Here is a 15,935-nt window from a genome sequence, read left to right as displayed (position 1 = left end):
CACACTCCCGCGCGCCCACGGACTCCCACGCTCTTGCCCCCATGCCTCTTGCCTCTTGCCTCTCCGTCTGTCGGTTGAGTTCGCCCCCGTGAATTCGTCAGAAGGCTTTCAGAACATCATAGCGTCAATCTATGAGAATGAGATGTCGTCTTATTGTTGAAGATCTCTGACGCTGCTGCGCGCGACAAGATGATCGCCGCCATTACAGCGATCCACGCGTTTGAATCCCTCTCTCCTGATCTGATGGAGCTCTAACCATATTTCACCAAAGCTCAATCTCCCAAATCAAATCAATTTTCGCAGAGAAAACATGCTTGTTGAAGTATACACTTCAACCAAAGTTTTGATGGATAGCTTTGGGTGAGAGGCCGTCAAAATGATCAAAACTCAGGGCATTGGTGGCCTTCACAAAAAGGAGGAGCTACTAGACGGCAGCGTCGTTCAAGGAAATCAATTAATCATTTATTGCGAGCAGAGAGAGAGAAAAAAAAGGCTGAAAATCGCACAAAATTCAACAGTCAAACACACAATCAGCTCGAGGGGGTCCCCGACACGGTGGAGTCAAGCTTGACGCTTGGGCTACCGAATGAATTCAAAGCGGGCAAAGGCATTTGTTGAAAAAGGCATGGTGGGCTCGCTGAGAGGCGTGAGTTGCCTATTCAGACCCCTCGCATTGGCAGAACACGCGGTGAGCGCGACCTGCTGGCTCGCATTGGGCGCAAGCACTGGTCTCTGACTAACCGTTGACGCGGCGCATAGATGCGGACGCCTCGAAGATGCGTGTCCTTGCCATTTTGATGATTCACCAACACTGCCAACTGGATCACAAAGTCTTCGATGGGTTGCCTGTGCGGGACAGTGCATGGGCAGAGCATTGACGCGTAATGAGCGTGGCCAGCCAAGCGTGAGGAAGGGACGGGGGCTAGCTGGACGCACCCGTCCTCCTTCTCCAGTTTAATGTAAAACCAGCCCTCATTCATGCCTACATCGGCCGTCACTACCTCCTAGTGGATCGATGCCCGAGATGAGTGAGCCGTAGGCTGCTCAAGAGACGCGGGGGGCCCCCAAGGTGATGGATCCATATCAGCACCAAAGCAAGGACTTTACCGTAAGGTTGGCGATGCGAGGTCCTGCTCGGATTTCGACAACCTTGGGTGTATAGCTCTCGTCGTGCTGATAGCTTGTGTTGAGCGCCATGTACTGGAACAGTTTCGTCATGAGCACAATGTTCGCGTCGGCGCAATGACGGGCAGGCATCCAAGAAGCTCGGACCAACCGCTCAGGGCTGACTATCGCCATTGGTACACTCAGGACTGACCGCAAATTTGCGCCGGCTAGAAAAGGAGATGGTCACGGTGTGCGGCTGGGGGCCATCCGATCTGCCCGTCCGCAACGTCGTTGTGTCGCATGATTAGCAAGGGGGTGCGGGCAAGCACGGGTTGACAACTCGCATGCGCCCCAGCCGTGGCGAGAGCAAGAGAAGGAAACGTACTGCCAATATGTCTCATCGCGACCATCGCGCAGGAGGCGAATGCCAAAGTCAAGCTTGCGGGAAGACAGCGACCATACGCCGTCATTGCCAATCTCCTGGTATTGGTGCACATCAAACGGTTCCTTGCCCACCGCCGACCCTACGTCGTCTATGCCCGAATGCATCAGACGCACTTGCGGCACATAATCGGCTCCTGGGGCCGTTAAAAGCCACCCAAGCACTCGTCACATACCGCCTTCAGGCTCCAATTCACCCACTTCCTCTGCGGCATCCACGTCCTCTGCTGCTCGAGCCGCCATTTTTATGACTCTTGACTCTCACAAAGAAAAAAAAAAAAGAAAAAAAAAAGAAAAAAAATTTAAAATTTCACAGCATTGTATTCAACATTAGAGAGGATCTTTCAATTTTAGTTCCTTCTCTCAAGTTGAATTCACACCTTCACTTTGTCCCTAACGTTTAAACTAGCTTTTACCCTCTCTCTGGGATTGGCTTCGACTTGTTCAGTATCTCTGATTTCCTTATAAAAATGCCACTGCTAGAAGCGCCCTTTTTGAGGAATCTCTACAATTTTTATTTCAATGGCTTGTCTCCCTGAACCAACGCCAACAAAACGCTCTTGTCTCTCAACCTCGAATCTGATTTTTTTTTCGTTTTTTTTCAAGAGACCGACAGCATGTTCTCGCCGGCGCGGAGTAAACGCGGGGGCAGTGTGCTGGTGAGCCCGCACCGGTCTCGGACGCCGCGCCATGTAGGCATGCCGCGGCGCGACTCGGCTGTTGCGAGGTGAGTTGAGGGGGGGGTTTTTTTTTTCGACTGGGGCCGGCTTGACATGTGTAGCCGCCTTTGCGTGCCGTCGTGCGACCTTGTGTGAGCGAGCGCTGACGTTGGATGTTGTGCGATTGGTGGGCCTTTGCTCTTGCGTTTGGTCGGGTGATATCAGTGACGTGCTGGAGCGAACAGGCTTTCATCAGCTGCAGAAGCATGCCACGTTGCCAGAGGCTATTGCGACTCAGCTGACGCTTGAGGATTCGCAAGCGCGCTTCTTGGACGGGCGCGCTATTCTGACCCAGCGTCAGCACAGCAACAGTTGGCAGCTCTTCGTGTGGTCTACCAGGCCAGATGCGGTGCGTCGCGGTGTGCTCAATGCGTATGGTGTGCTTTGATGCACACACAACTTCAGCCATACTTTGTTCCCGCAATGTCAGTGTCTGGTTTAATGCTGATGCTCATCTCCCTGCCGACACTGCCAACAGTGGTATGTGGAGCTTCGCTTCCCATCCCGCGTCGAGGCCCGCAATGCCTATGCCATGCAGCTTCCCTCGCCTTCGGGACCCACCGAAGTCCTCCTCGTTGTGGATGATGGTAAGCAGACCCCATCGTCCTGCCCACCCTTGCGCTGGGCATCTCCCAATCATGCCACCATCCCGTCGCTCCCACATCTCACTCATCTGCCCAAAATGGCCCACCGCTGAATTTAGCTGGTCAATTGTGGGTCTTTCCCGACCTGCAGCAAGACCCTTCGCTTTCTACCTCCGCACAGGTGCTGGCTGGCACCGAGCGCGAGGGCGACGGCAAGGACGTGCCTTTGGACCTCATTCTTCTCCGAAATCAAGACTTTGCTCTTGTGACCGAGTTTGGCCATCGCTTTTGCATCGCCTACAGTGGCGAGCAAGGCAGTGCCAGCTTTCACCGCATGGCCGATCCCAATGAGGGTATGCGCACGCCCCCAAATGCCGCCAGCCTCGTGCTTAGGCCCCCAATTCTGATCATCATTGCCGTCTATGTATGCTTTGCCCCAATCGCTTGATGCCCTAGGTTCTCTCCTTTCGGGGCTTGGTCGAACCATGAGCAGTTTCTTTGGGCTGGGTGCCACTGTGGCGCGCGCACCCGTGCAGCTTGTACGCGCATGTGGCAGCGTTTCCCTCGGCAGCGTGCCATGCACCGTCACCCTCACTACCCGCAGCGTTCGCCTGCATCAGCTCGACACGCGCATGCGTCTCAGCCTCGTCAATGAACATGAGCTCTGGGACGACCAGAATCGTCTCGACGCCAATTTGGCCGCCAGGCTTGAAACCTTTGGCCTTGATGTTCAGGACTTGCACGTGATCGACGCCTGTGTTCAGCCCGACCAATGGCTGTACGTCTCCTACACATCACACAGCTTGAGGGTTTCACGGGGAAATTGATTGATAGCAATGCGCGTTGAAGCGGGGGCTAGCTTGAAACTTGATGGGCGCTGGGTATGCGTCGCCATGTTCATCCAAACCTCATGATACCGCATGCGTGCATACGATTGCGTGGTTCAAGCAGGAACGTCGCTGTTTTGGTACTGGTGGTTGGTCAAGACAACTCTGCCAACTACGTGCTAGGTGCGCCAGGCGTTTTTTCGTGCATTTTGCTATGGCTTCATTCAACAGCACGCCGATGCAGCTTGAAACTAGGCTCTTGCTCTCACCTTGTCCCCCTTGGATTACCTCGGCCGTCTGTCTTTGGTTAGGCCACTTTCAGTTTCACAGCACCACCGAGGCTCCCACAGTTTTGTGGCATCAGCTGCACTACTCCACTCCGTGGGACGAGGAACAGCTCGCGTTGCATTTGGCTGCGCGCATTGCTCTCTTGGACGCCACCCGGGCGGCCGTTGTCTGTCCAGTCAACAATTCGGTGCACACTTGCGTTTGTACGTGCTCGCGAATCTCTGCACATGCATCGAGCGTTACTGCTGGAAGAAAAACAAGAAAATCAACACACAGACACTCACACCTCGGCCCATCATACTACTTCTGCTTGTCTAATGGTCACCTGCCTGTGGGATCTTAGTGGGGGCCGACTCGGATCAGGTGCAGGCGGTTGCGGTCAACGCCAACCCACGGCTTCCCGTACTAGGCGGAGACATGAGCAAGGGAGGCATGCTATTCATCTCAGACCGCCATCAGTGGTGTGTTGTGGCATTGCGGCCGGCTGAGCCCGCCTCGACCGGTGGTCGAGGTCCCTCCAGTCTCCAACACGCGCACTCTGCGTCGCACGCTTCATCGGTACGACGATGTTTATGTTTTGTTGCTTTCTTTTTATCTCCTCAGCCATGTCGTGCTGCCCCTTTGCGCCGACTGACACTTGTCGAACTTGGCTTGTGCATTGCTTTTGGGTGCATGGCATTGCGTTTGTTTGCAATTCAAGGACTCGGGTGCCATGTCATTGCGCCAAGCTGTTCGCACATTGCTGGCTGAACCCGGGGCCCACGTGCCTCTGAACTTGTCGCCGACGCTGCTCGAAGAATTTCAAGAGCTGAGCCTGGCCATTCTGGACGCTGTGCCCGCGCGCGATCCTCGTTGGGCACAAGAGCAGCAGACATCCACTCCGTTGGACCTAGCCACGGCTGCTACCAGCAAGCTCATCATTGCCGAGCAGTTGCAAGACAAGCTGTTGCAGCATCAAGCTCTCATCAGTGCCTTTGGCTCTGTCGCTCAAGGGCTCGCGGGAGAAGTGTCTTATGCAACTGCGCAACGGGCTCTCTTGCACAACCACGAACGCTTGCACATGGCTGTCCTGTGCCGCCAGATGCAGAACAAAGACGAGTGCGTAACACTGAATGTTTGCTTTGCCTTTGTGCTAATGATCATGCGGTGCATCCTCATTCTGGTGTGCATGGCTGGTGCGTCATTTCATGCTGCGCTAGATCTGCCGCTGGCGTCATTGCCGCTGCCATGGCGTCGGCAGTGGTGGTGCCGCCTGGAAGCCCTTTGCAACCAGAGGACGTTTTCTATCGTCAGGTTTCGGGTGTGACACGCTTGTTCGAGCCCATGATCAAGCGCATCGCTGCACCTTGGACTGCGTCAACAGAAGCCATGGAGGCCGTTGATTACGCTGTCATTGCATGCTCCATCATCATTGTGCGTGGCTGCTGGGGGAATATGCAACTCTGCCCATGTCATTTGTCTAGGCTGACCCCATAACACGTGCGTCTGCATGCGTGTGGCCCCGCTGCCCGACGCATACATAGAGTGCCTGCCGTGCTATGGAGGAGGCCAGCGAGGACGTTCCATCGCTGCTGGCTGTAGTTCCTGCCGAGTTGACTAGTACTGAGCAAATCAAGGCACAGGGATTGCTGTCGGAAGATGCGTTTCTTCAGCGCTTGCTTCGCTTGGTCGAGGCCTTGATTCAATTGGCGGTGGATCAGCAGGGTACCGGGTTCGACACAACCTTGGTCAATGAGGTCAGCTATTTGCCAGAGACCTTGGCGCTTGCCGCATTCAATTGACCAGGGTCGTGTGGCATTGTCCTCACACTACCTTGTCTCGTTTGGCTCAACGGCTGCCATAAAATGTCACCTACGCAGGTGGCGGAAATTTGCACCATCGTTCTGACAACGGAACGCCGATTGACTACGGTCACGGGCAGGTGCGCGCGTGTGTGTGTGGTTCGCTGTCGGGTCCTTTCTTTTTTTTTGTGTCCGACACCCATGCATGGCGGCCATGGCCTGTCGCCATGCAAGTCCCCATCCACACCAACAGTGGGGCCTTGTTTGCTTGGATCTTCTGGTTCTTTTTCTCATCGGCCTGTATTTGGGGAATAGTGATGCTCGGTTTGTGGAGCGTCGGCGCATGCTACTGCAGCAACTCGGTATGTGTGGGCACGGGTGCAGGCTCCACTGCGTTTGGGCGTCGGCCAGCTCATCTGCTTGTGCTGTGATGGATGGCAGACGTGTTGGATCGCTTTGCCAAACTGCAACTGTCTCTGGCCGATCAGTTCAATGATCACCGCGTGATGATCCACAACTGCCTGAAGCACAACAACACGCATGCCTTGGAGCAGTTCAAGCGCAACGTACGCGTGCCCACCTGTATTGCTTGCGTGGCATCGTCAGCGCAGATTATTGCGCTCTTTGGCCCGTCCCTCTTGTTCGAGCTCAATCTCTGCTCTGCTTGCTTGGATCAATTTCTCCAAAATGACAGAAACCTGGATTTGCCGAAGATTTGTATGCGCATTATCTACGCGAAGGTAGGCTGAGTCAAGAATTACGAGCCATCTGTGATTCTCTGATCAAACTCATCCAGGCGATGCTGCCAACAGGCCGTTCCATCGAGCTGCTTGATGCCAACTCAGAGGCAGCTACGCTGGCTCTCAAGGTGCGAAGCATGAGCTTTGCTTCGCTTTTAAAAGTGCGTGCTGACTCCGTTTTCACCGTTGCATGCTGCGACTCGCCCTTAGGCTGAAAGCCAGCTGCAATGGCTTCGCAACTTGAAACAAGAGGACTACGGCGGTGCTGCCAATATTCTACAGTTGTTGTCAAGTAGCAAGGAGCAATGTTGGCAACAACAGGTGTGTTAAGCTCCGGGGCCAAAACACGGGGTGCGCAGCTTTCGGTTCTGACAAATGAGCTCTCTCTGCTCCCCGGGCCGTATCTCTGACAGACTTATGGGAGCCTGGCTCGCCTTTGTGCGTTGGCTGCCGAAAGTGACACACCATATCAACGTAAGCGGCATGCTGTTCCATGGGAATCGGGGTGGATGTGTGTATGAATGGCAGTCAGAAACGCTATCAACCCACCACCAACCAGCCAGAACCAGAATGAGGCGAGATAAACGTTTGATTGATGTTTCCTGCTATGCACCTCGCTCTTAGCCGACCTTCATCTTGAGCAGTTGGCGATTCAATCGAGCCTCCCGGTCGAGGTGGTGCGCGAGGAGCTGAGTCAGTACCACAAGGCCACGCCGGGCGAGCTGCCACCGCTTGGCACCGAACGCCTTTTGGCGTGTTTGCGAGGTGGGATCGGCATGTTACCACTCGTGTTTACTTTGTGCTTTGACGGTGGGCTCACCCATGCCCCATTCCTTTCTCAAACTGCAGATGCGACTCGTCATGTCGCTGCCACGGCGGGTGCTGCTGCGGCTTTTACGCCAGGCCTTCAATTGCTGCACCTGCGACTTCTGGCAGCCCCGTCAGGCTCGGTTGGTTGACTTGCCCTGTACAGCGTAGCATCTTTTCCTCTAGCCTATGACTCATGTGGTGTGCTTCTGGCATGCAGAATCAACTCTGGGCCTCCCTGGCCGAAGACATGGCGCTTTTGATTCAAGTGCAGCCCAAACTGTTAGCCCCTGTTTTTTTTTTTTTCGTGCTAGTCACAAGACCAGCGAAGCCTCATGAAAGCTGGTATTGGGCTGCTGTGTGATAGGTGGCAAGAGGTGGCCCGCGAGGCAGCCGAGGGCACCCGACTGGTCAAGGCTCGCGAGACCGTCTTTGCCCAGGTTGTGGGTAGCTTAGTGCAGCGTTTGGCCAATTCGAGTGAGTGCCTCGCAGAGCGTACGGCAAGGTTGCGCTTGCTTGTTCTCGCCTAGGCTCATGCTGACTTGCTTGCTTACTCGAAAAAGACGATTTGCCAAAGCAAGTGACCGGTTCGGACTTGTGGACACAGCTGCAGTCGCATGTGACGGACGCTACCACGGCGAGCGTGGTGCGGACTCTTCTGGACGAGCTGAGTGCATAATGCCGCGGGCGCGATGAATTGAAGCCCTGACCTAGTGTAGGCATTTTAGTTGGAGGTGGAAAGCACGTCCCGACAATTGTACAGTGAAGAAGCCACATAGAAGGGGCGCATTGATGCTGCCAGCTCAAGTGGCGACAATGACCTGGTTTACACTGCAGACGTGACGGCCACGTCGCTCGCGCTTTGGTCGACAATAAGCACGAGCAAGTTTTACCAGCTCCTTGTCGAAGGAGCATGGGACGGATTCTTGGTGCGGATGTCGCAGAGAAGCTCAAAGATTAAAGGGATAAGATTCAAAAACTGGCATAAACAGTCATCAAAGCAAGCAGAATACACTAACAAACAAACAACAGGACAGCAGCCATTCACTCAGAGCCGGAGGCTTGAACTACTTTTTGCCTTTGTACTTGCTGTTGAAGTAAATTTTGGCAAACATGGCCGTAAACACCACGAAAATGCCCGCCCAGCCCTAAGGATGCACGCGTGCCACGTGAGGTGGTCGGGTCAGGTTTATGAGAATGCAAGATCTCAGACCACCAGAGGCGATGGGGAGGCAAGGCCCCAAAAAAGTGAAGAGAACGCGGACCTACCTGGGCAGCAAACTCATGGCCAAAGAGGACGGCAGATACAAAGATGCTGATGACTTGGCGGGTCGTCATGATGATGGTAAAGACGAGCGCGCCATAATTTGAGAGCGTGTAGAAGATGAACATTTGGCCGGTGGCCGAGGTGATGGAGAGGAGAATGACATGCCACATGAATTTAGGAAACATGAGCATAAAGTTGACGCTGGCAAAGAAGGTGCCACGCTATTCAAAAGAAGAAAACCGGCGGTGAGAATACGGGAACGGTCGAATGATACGAGGAAAGAAAACAAACAAAAAAATAGCAAAAGAAAAACACGGTGGGCTGGCCAACCTGCATCAAGGACCAGGCAGTGAAGAAGGTGGAGAAGAGGTTGATGCCAAACATCATCTGGTAGCTGCTCATCTTGTAGGTGCCAAAGAGGTGGGCTTGGAAGTTTGAGGTGAAGCTATGAAACCGCGCAACAGGGTCCCCAACACACAGGGCGACACGTCAACAGGCAAGGGCGTGAGCAAGAATCATGGCACCATCGCTGTGACAGGATGAAAGATAAGACGGAATGAAGGCAACGGGCGGAAGAGGGAGCAGGGGGAGGAGTAGGAGGAGAAGAAAGAGAGCATGGCCAGGAACAAGGCCAAGAAGAACAAGGCCAAGAAGAAGAGGAATAAAAAAAAAAATATTCCCCAAAGCCGAGGCCGGAGGCAAGCGGTTTGGTGAGCCAACGGACAGACCTGTCAAAGGCCATGTAGCCGACGAGTAGCATCAGGCCAACAGGGTTGGTCTGATCATCCTCGGATTCATCTGGGATGGCACCCTCTTGCTCGGCCTTGGAGAAGAGGAAGATGCTGACGCCGATGGAGATGAGAACGGCAATACCATACTCGTAGAGAGGGTAGGTCTTGTTTTGCACAAATTTGCCCATGATCATGACCGGGATCATCTTGCTTGACTTTGCAAGCACCTGGGTTGGGAAGCTGACGTATTTGAGGGCTTCATACTGGCACCAACTGGACATGATGTTGGACATGGAGGCAAAGGCATAGCGGTAGAGTGGGGCCGTATGGCGAGGCTGGATGGTGAAGCTGCACACGAGGGCGGCTGCGATGAGGGCGAGGATGCGGTTGACAAAGACAAGGTACTGGGAGTTGCGGAACATGATGTCATCGCCGTTTTCGTCCACGCCATAGGCCTGGGTCATGATCATCTCCTGCAGCACACCCCACGTGATGTAGGAACCTTGGAGGCCAGCGATGCAAAAGGCCATTCGGAAGGCTTGCTGCATAAAGGTGGGGGTACGGGGTTCATCGGCAACGGGACCAGCTTCCAGATCCTTTTCATTGGCTCGTTTGGCCGAGCCGGTGCTCTTGCCATTGTCATCAGGACCACTGGCTTCACTTCCAAAGACGCAGAGGCGCGCAGCGCCCATGCAAGGATTGGTACCTGCGTGTGCATGTTTCATTCATTCATTGGCCGCCGTTGAGTGAGGTCTCCTGAGTAGTCCAACAAGACGAGAGCGGGGGCAGGAGCAAGCAGTGGTTTCTGCACGCTGCGCAAGCGCAAGCGCAAGCGCAAGCGCAAGCGCAGGACTATCGTTGGCACGCGCCAATGGGACACGCACCAGCTAGCTTGTCGGGGTTGTTGCGGAGGTAGCGGATGAGGAGGGCTGCGGGCACGACCACGGTCAAGTACGAGCCGACGTTCTCGATAAAGCTACTCCAGGTGCTATCCTTGTCCTTTTTACCCGACTCGGATCCCGCCGCCACGATCTGCAGGTTGACCAGAACCAAGCAAACCGCGGCCAGTAGGAGCATCCTGCCCAAGCCCATCCTAGTACCGGAGGCAGCCATCCCGCTGCCCTTTTAAGTGAGAGGTGAGAGATAAGAGAGAGAGATGAGAGAGAGAGATGAGAGAGAGAGAAAGTGAACAAGAAGCAAGGAGTGAGTCAACCGTTGACCACTTTACCTCTGGATCACACACTCACACATGGAATGAGATGCATAAGCTTGTAGGCTTGGGGTTTACCACACAGACACGCGCACATTTGTCAGACAATACCAGAATTTCGATGACAACCATGCAATTTGGCTTTGCTTGCAAGCAGATGCACCTTGTGCCAACCGAGTATTGTCAGACATTACTTGAATAAAATGTAATACATATCACACTTCAACGAGAGAAAGAGAGAGAGGTGTCCATGCAAGCTTGCAAACTTTTCCAGAGGTCCGCTTTATGCCAGTACATGTAGTAAAAGATCAAGTTATTGACGAAACAAACAGCATGTAAAATATAGTTTATGTTGATAATTATAAACTTGTTGCACATCCGATCTCCTTGTGGCAAACCCCACTCCTGCTGGTCCACTACGACTGGTGCCGGGTGCCGGGTGCCGGGTGTAAGTCCCCTGTCGTTCGCCACCCTGTCAGGCACGGACGACTCGGCGCGGCATCGTCGCACATACCTGAGATTAACAATCAGTGATAACGTGACCTGGGAGCATTCTTTCATGGGCATCGAAGTGTGTGGTTCTGGGTTTTTAAATTGGTGTGTGGAGCGGGCACATCTTGGCTCCGCCCCTCGTTCATCGTGCGCCTGTTTGTCAAAAAACACACAAGACCAACAACGCCAGGCAAGGCTTGGGCCCTCTGTTCGTGCGCGAGGGGCCCTGCGCGAGCCAGACGGAAAAGGAAAGAGCAAGAAGGAAAGAAGGAATGGGGGGCGCACGAGCCATCACCATCGCTTGACGTGCCCATTTACCCCCTTTCTTGACCTTTTGCACACATCCGGGTGCTCACGCGCGGTGCCCTGCTTTTCGACCCCGATTGATTCCATCTCATTGCAGCTCGGCTGTCGGCTTCTGGCTCTCGTGTCGCATTCTTCATCTACCTTGTCACTGCAGCTGCCTCCGTCGTCACCGCTGCTCTCAACTTTGCGCTCTCGTCAAACTGCCCCCGCACCCCTTCCGTGCCTTGGCTGCCTCAACGGTTGAGCCTCGTTTCTCGGTGGGTCCCAGCTCAACATGATGGCGGCCCACGTACGTCAGGCCAAGGCGCCAAGCCAGAGTCATAGCCAGAGCAGCCGCCGCAGCAGTGGCCAGAAGAGCGCCAGCCAAGCTAGCCAGGCCAGCACGGCCAGCACGGCTCACCATCAGTCGCCCAGCAGTCACTTTAGCTTTTCTGGCATGTTGCGCATCTACGTTCTGCGTGCTGAGAATCTCAAGCCCCTCAAATCTTCCAAGCGCACAATCGATCCCTACTGCATCGTCCAGCTTGACCACACCTTGGTGGGGAAAACAACCGTCAAGCCCAAAACTGAGTCGCCCATCTGGGAAGAAGTCTTTGAAACCAACGCCGATCGCGCCGAACACATTGAGCTCCTTTGCTACAGCAAGGCCTTGGTTGGAGATGGCACTTTTCTGGCCAGCCTCAAGGTCAACCTCGCCGATTGCATCGAAGGCGACAGTGGGACCACAGATCTTTGGGTAGGCACTAACATTTCGCCCCTCCCCACCGCGTCGTGTTGAACTGTGTCCCATCCGCCCCGCCTGCCCCGTTTTCCCGCTTTTCTTTTTTTGCCTGATCTTTTCTCGGACATCGTCCCTTTGCTCACAATCGTGTTCGCGGGTGGTTTGCTTCGTCCCAGTTTGAACTCGAACCTGCCGGAAAAGTCAAAGTGAAGATTGACTGGGCACAGGCCGTCACCGGTGCGTTCTGTGCCTGTTTCGGCCCACATTGCCCTGGCTTGGCATCCTTAATGTCTAGTTTCGCTCGGAGCCACGGCACTCCTCCTCCTCCTCCTCCTTCTCTACCATTTGCTTTTCGTGTGTCAAGTCTTCTTTCCGCCTCGTCATCTGACCGCATGCTGCCTTGTTGGAAACATCATACATTATGGCCTTGTATCAGAACCCCGCAAATTCGTCGCGCGCGCCAATCGTGGTCGCCGTGGGGCCATGAAGCGGAAGAAAATTCATGTGGTCCTCAATCATCGCTTCGTGGTACGCCTGCATATGCTTTATTGCATCCGCTGCTTCTTCCCGGCTCGCTTCGATGTGGTGTTCCACATCCTACGAGCGCACCTTCGCTTGATTAAAACTGCCACGTAGGCTCTGTTCTTGCGCCAACCCACATTCTGCAGCCATTGTTCCGGCTTTTGCTGGGGTCTTGGAAAACAAGGTTTGTCAAGCAACCGGGGTCTGCATCGCATCATCCCGTCAACAACTTCCAAAGACTTGTCTCATCTCGTCATTTGCACCGACCGATCCAAAGGCTACAAATGTCAACGTAGGTTCACCTTCCACAAACTGTGGGCCATGTCAGCGTGTCTGCCTGCACCGTGTCTCATGGTTAATTATCGTATTGACCTGCTGTGTCATGCGTTTGCCTCTTGACCGGTCCAGTGTGCGGTGTCGTCGTGCACAAAAAGTGCCACGAAAAAGTCATCACCTCGTGTCCTGGCGTCGACAAACAAATCACATCCGAGGCAAGCCACACTCCCGCACGGCACGCTTGCGCACACCTCGCAAGCGGGCCCAGCCCATCCCCATTGCTTCATTCGCAGAAGACGTGTTGCTGATCATACCCTTTTTCTTTTGCTTCATCTTGCACCGCCCAGGGCCAAGACAAGCGCTTCAACATCAGCTTGCCGCACCGCTTCAAGGTCCACAACTACTTTCGACCCACGTTTTGTGACCACTGTGGCTCCCTACTTTGGTCAGTGCCCGCAGTTTGCTGTGAGCCAGGCGCTTGAGCGCGAGTGTACAACGCTACGCTCCTATGCATCGCGCCACATCCTTGCACGTAGTCCGTCCCACTTCTCATTTTTTTTTTCAATTCCGCTTTACAGGGGGTTGCGACATCAAGGACACCGTTGCCAGGCCTGTGGGTTCAATTCGCACAAGCGATGCCTCGCCAATGTGGCCCACAATTGCGGCGTTGATGCCAAGGCCTTTTCGGACATCTTGTCGGAGATTGGCACCAGTGTCAGCCAACTTGACGGAGTGCGTCTTCTGCCCCCTTTCTCACAATCCAAACGTCTCTCCGTTCGTTGCCACACGAGGGGCTGTCGAGTCTCACCAAGCTGCCCTGGCTGTGATTGTCATAGAGCAATGCTTCAACAAGCAGCAAGGGCCGGGTGCGCAAGAGTCGACATGGCTTTGGAGCTCGCGCCGCCCCCAACGCGCTCGGCACGCAGGTTGCTGCAAGCTCCGACTCATCCATGCAGACCGACAGCAGGTTGGTTTGGCCATGTTTTCTTGACGCGTGCGCATCATTCGTTTTGAAATGGCCCACCCCATCTCATTTGTCATCCATGAATTCGGACTAGCCACGGGGCGACCTCTGGTGCTGTGCCTCCCAGCAGCATGCCTCATGGGCCCAAAATCGAGGATTACAACCTTCTAAAAGTCTTGGGCCGTGGCTCCTTTGGCAAGGTGCTTTTGGCCGAGGACAAGCGCAACCACATGGCGGTGGCCATCAAGGTGCGCGCATGCACGCACCGCCCCTTCCATTTGGTGGTTTCTGTTCAGCAAGTGCCTTTTTCCCCCCACAACTTTGCCTCACATGCTGACGGCGGCACCTTCCAGGTTTTAAAGAAGGTGCATATTCTTGAGGACGACGACGTCGAGTGTGCCCTGACTGAGAAGAACGTGCTGGCCGTCGCTACACAACACCCCTTTCTCACGCAGCTTGTCTGCACGTTCCAAACACCAGATAAACTTTACTTTGTGCGTACATGGTTGTTGGGAATTGGCCGAGCCCCCCAGCAGCACCAGCACACATGCGTAGCACTCATGGGGACGTGCGTGGCCTTTGGATGGAACGTGTCTACAGGTGATGGAGTTTGTACCCGGCGGTGACTTGATGTACCAGATTCAAAAGAGTCGCAAGTTTGAGGAACCCCGAGCCCAATTCTACTGCGCTGAAATCGTGTGCGCCTTGCTGTTTCTGCACAAGCGCGGCATTATTTACCGGTCGGTCCCGAGCTGTCACCGCTGTTGCCCAAGCGAGAATGTTGGGGTAGCGGGGATGCATCCATGCACATCAATTAGCTGAACCCCTTTACCATTCGAACGCCCGCCCGCCGCCGCCGCTCGACCTTGAAGATGCTGCGCTGCGGCTCACGCGCCTGTGGTGACAATACGGTTGCTCCCATCTGCATGCTTGTTGATAGCGACTTGAAGCTGGACAATGTCATGTTGAATGCCGCCGGGCACTGTCTCCTGGCTGATTTTGGCATGTGCAAAATGGGCGTCAGTGACGGGCGCACGACGGTGAGCTTTGACTGGTTGGTACTTGCTGGCAATGGCAATAGCTGGCTTTTTTTTCTGACTTTCCTGGTGGAAAATGGCCGGCTTGTGTAGAATACCTTTTGTGGCACGCCCGACTACATTAGCCCCGAGTTGATTCGTGAGGAGGCATATGGCCCTTCCGTGGACTGGTACGTGGGTGGTTGTCGCGCGCGTGTGGCGATAGGCTTTGCTGACAGGCCATGGCATGAGCAGACCTCGTTCACGTGATTGTCGCCGGTTTTCCTCTGACTTTGTAGGTGGGCGCTGGGGGTGCTGACCTATGAGATGTTGGTGGGGCAACCACCCTTTGATGCGGAGGATGAGGAGGATCTCTTTGATGCAATCTGCAACGACAGTGTCTTGTTTCCGGCCTGGGTCAGCAAGACGGCGCGCGCCCTCATCGAGGCAGTACGTTGCTCGTGATAGCTGAGAGCGGCTTCCAGGGTTTGGGACTGGGCAGGGCACGGCGCGGCGCGGCTGGTTGCTCACTTGCACAATCTCGCTGGCGTGGAACAGTTTTTGACGCGTCCCATTCCGCGGCGATTGGGCTGTGCCTCGACGGGGGAGCGCGATATCAAAACGCACGCCTTTTTTGAGGGTCTGGATTGGATGAAGCTGGAGGCGTGTGAGTTGACCCCTCCCTTTGTCCCTCACATAAAGTCAAGCCTGGACGCGAGCAACTTTGACCGCGAGTTTACCTCGGAGGCCGTGCGGTTGACCCCCACCAACCCAAAGATGATTGAGGGCATTGATCAGGGCGAATTTGCCGGCTTTTCTTACAGCCACAGTTCGTTGGTATGAGGGGTAATCGTGTTTGGCCAGCCTGAGGCTGCAGCTAAGCAAAGCTAGAGAGACGCAGATAGACGCCGTCATGCGGTGGGAGCTTGTGGACATGTAATGACTTGATGGACTTGAACATACTCAAGGCTAGAGGGCGTGCGAGAGGCCCTTTGCCGTGACCCTCCGTTTGAACTGACATGTGAATTGACTAATGAGCGACCAGGGCTCGACTCAGCCGGTGCCGTCCAGGATGCTTGCGCCATGGGCGAGGGTGGTGCCTTTCCCGTTATTCACAGTCTAATAACACGTAGCTG

At 54.6% G+C, this 15,935-nt stretch overlaps 2 protein-coding genes across 2 annotated transcripts; one reads left to right on the top strand and one right to left on the bottom strand.

Moving 5' to 3' along the window:
• Positions 1-579: 579 nt before the first annotated feature.
• Positions 580-1,791, bottom strand: MONBRDRAFT_26249 (uncharacterized protein; the record flags this gene model as incomplete). The annotated part of the gene is made up of 7 exons (XM_001746552.1): positions 580-655; positions 742-846; positions 937-1,004; positions 1,108-1,200; positions 1,319-1,379; positions 1,493-1,685; positions 1,725-1,791. 7 exons carry the CDS (start codon positions 1,789-1,791, stop codon positions 580-582), a joined length of 663 nt encoding a protein of 220 aa, XP_001746604.1.
• Positions 1,792-2,165: 374 nt separating this feature from the next.
• MONBRDRAFT_21555 (uncharacterized protein) lies at positions 2,166-15,642 on the top strand (the record flags this gene model as incomplete). The annotated part of the gene is made up of 16 exons (XM_001746672.1): positions 2,166-2,207; positions 11,767-12,036; positions 12,198-12,258; positions 12,458-12,549; positions 12,658-12,727; positions 12,952-13,010; positions 13,167-13,264; positions 13,398-13,642; positions 13,787-13,790; positions 13,878-14,031; positions 14,137-14,277; positions 14,384-14,523; positions 14,724-14,823; positions 14,914-14,990; positions 15,099-15,249; positions 15,358-15,642. 16 exons carry the CDS (start codon positions 2,166-2,168, stop codon positions 15,640-15,642), a joined length of 1,989 nt encoding a protein of 662 aa, XP_001746724.1.
• Positions 15,643-15,935: the final 293 nt, after the last annotated feature.

Source organism: Monosiga brevicollis, genomic scaffold (assembly GCF_000002865.3).
Source record: "Monosiga brevicollis MX1 MONBRscaffold_13 genomic scaffold, whole genome shotgun sequence".
NCBI lineage: Eukaryota > Choanoflagellata > Craspedida > Salpingoecidae > Monosiga > Monosiga brevicollis.
Note: the sequence above shows the minus strand (reverse complement) of the source record. Positions and strands in the feature narration are given on the sequence as shown.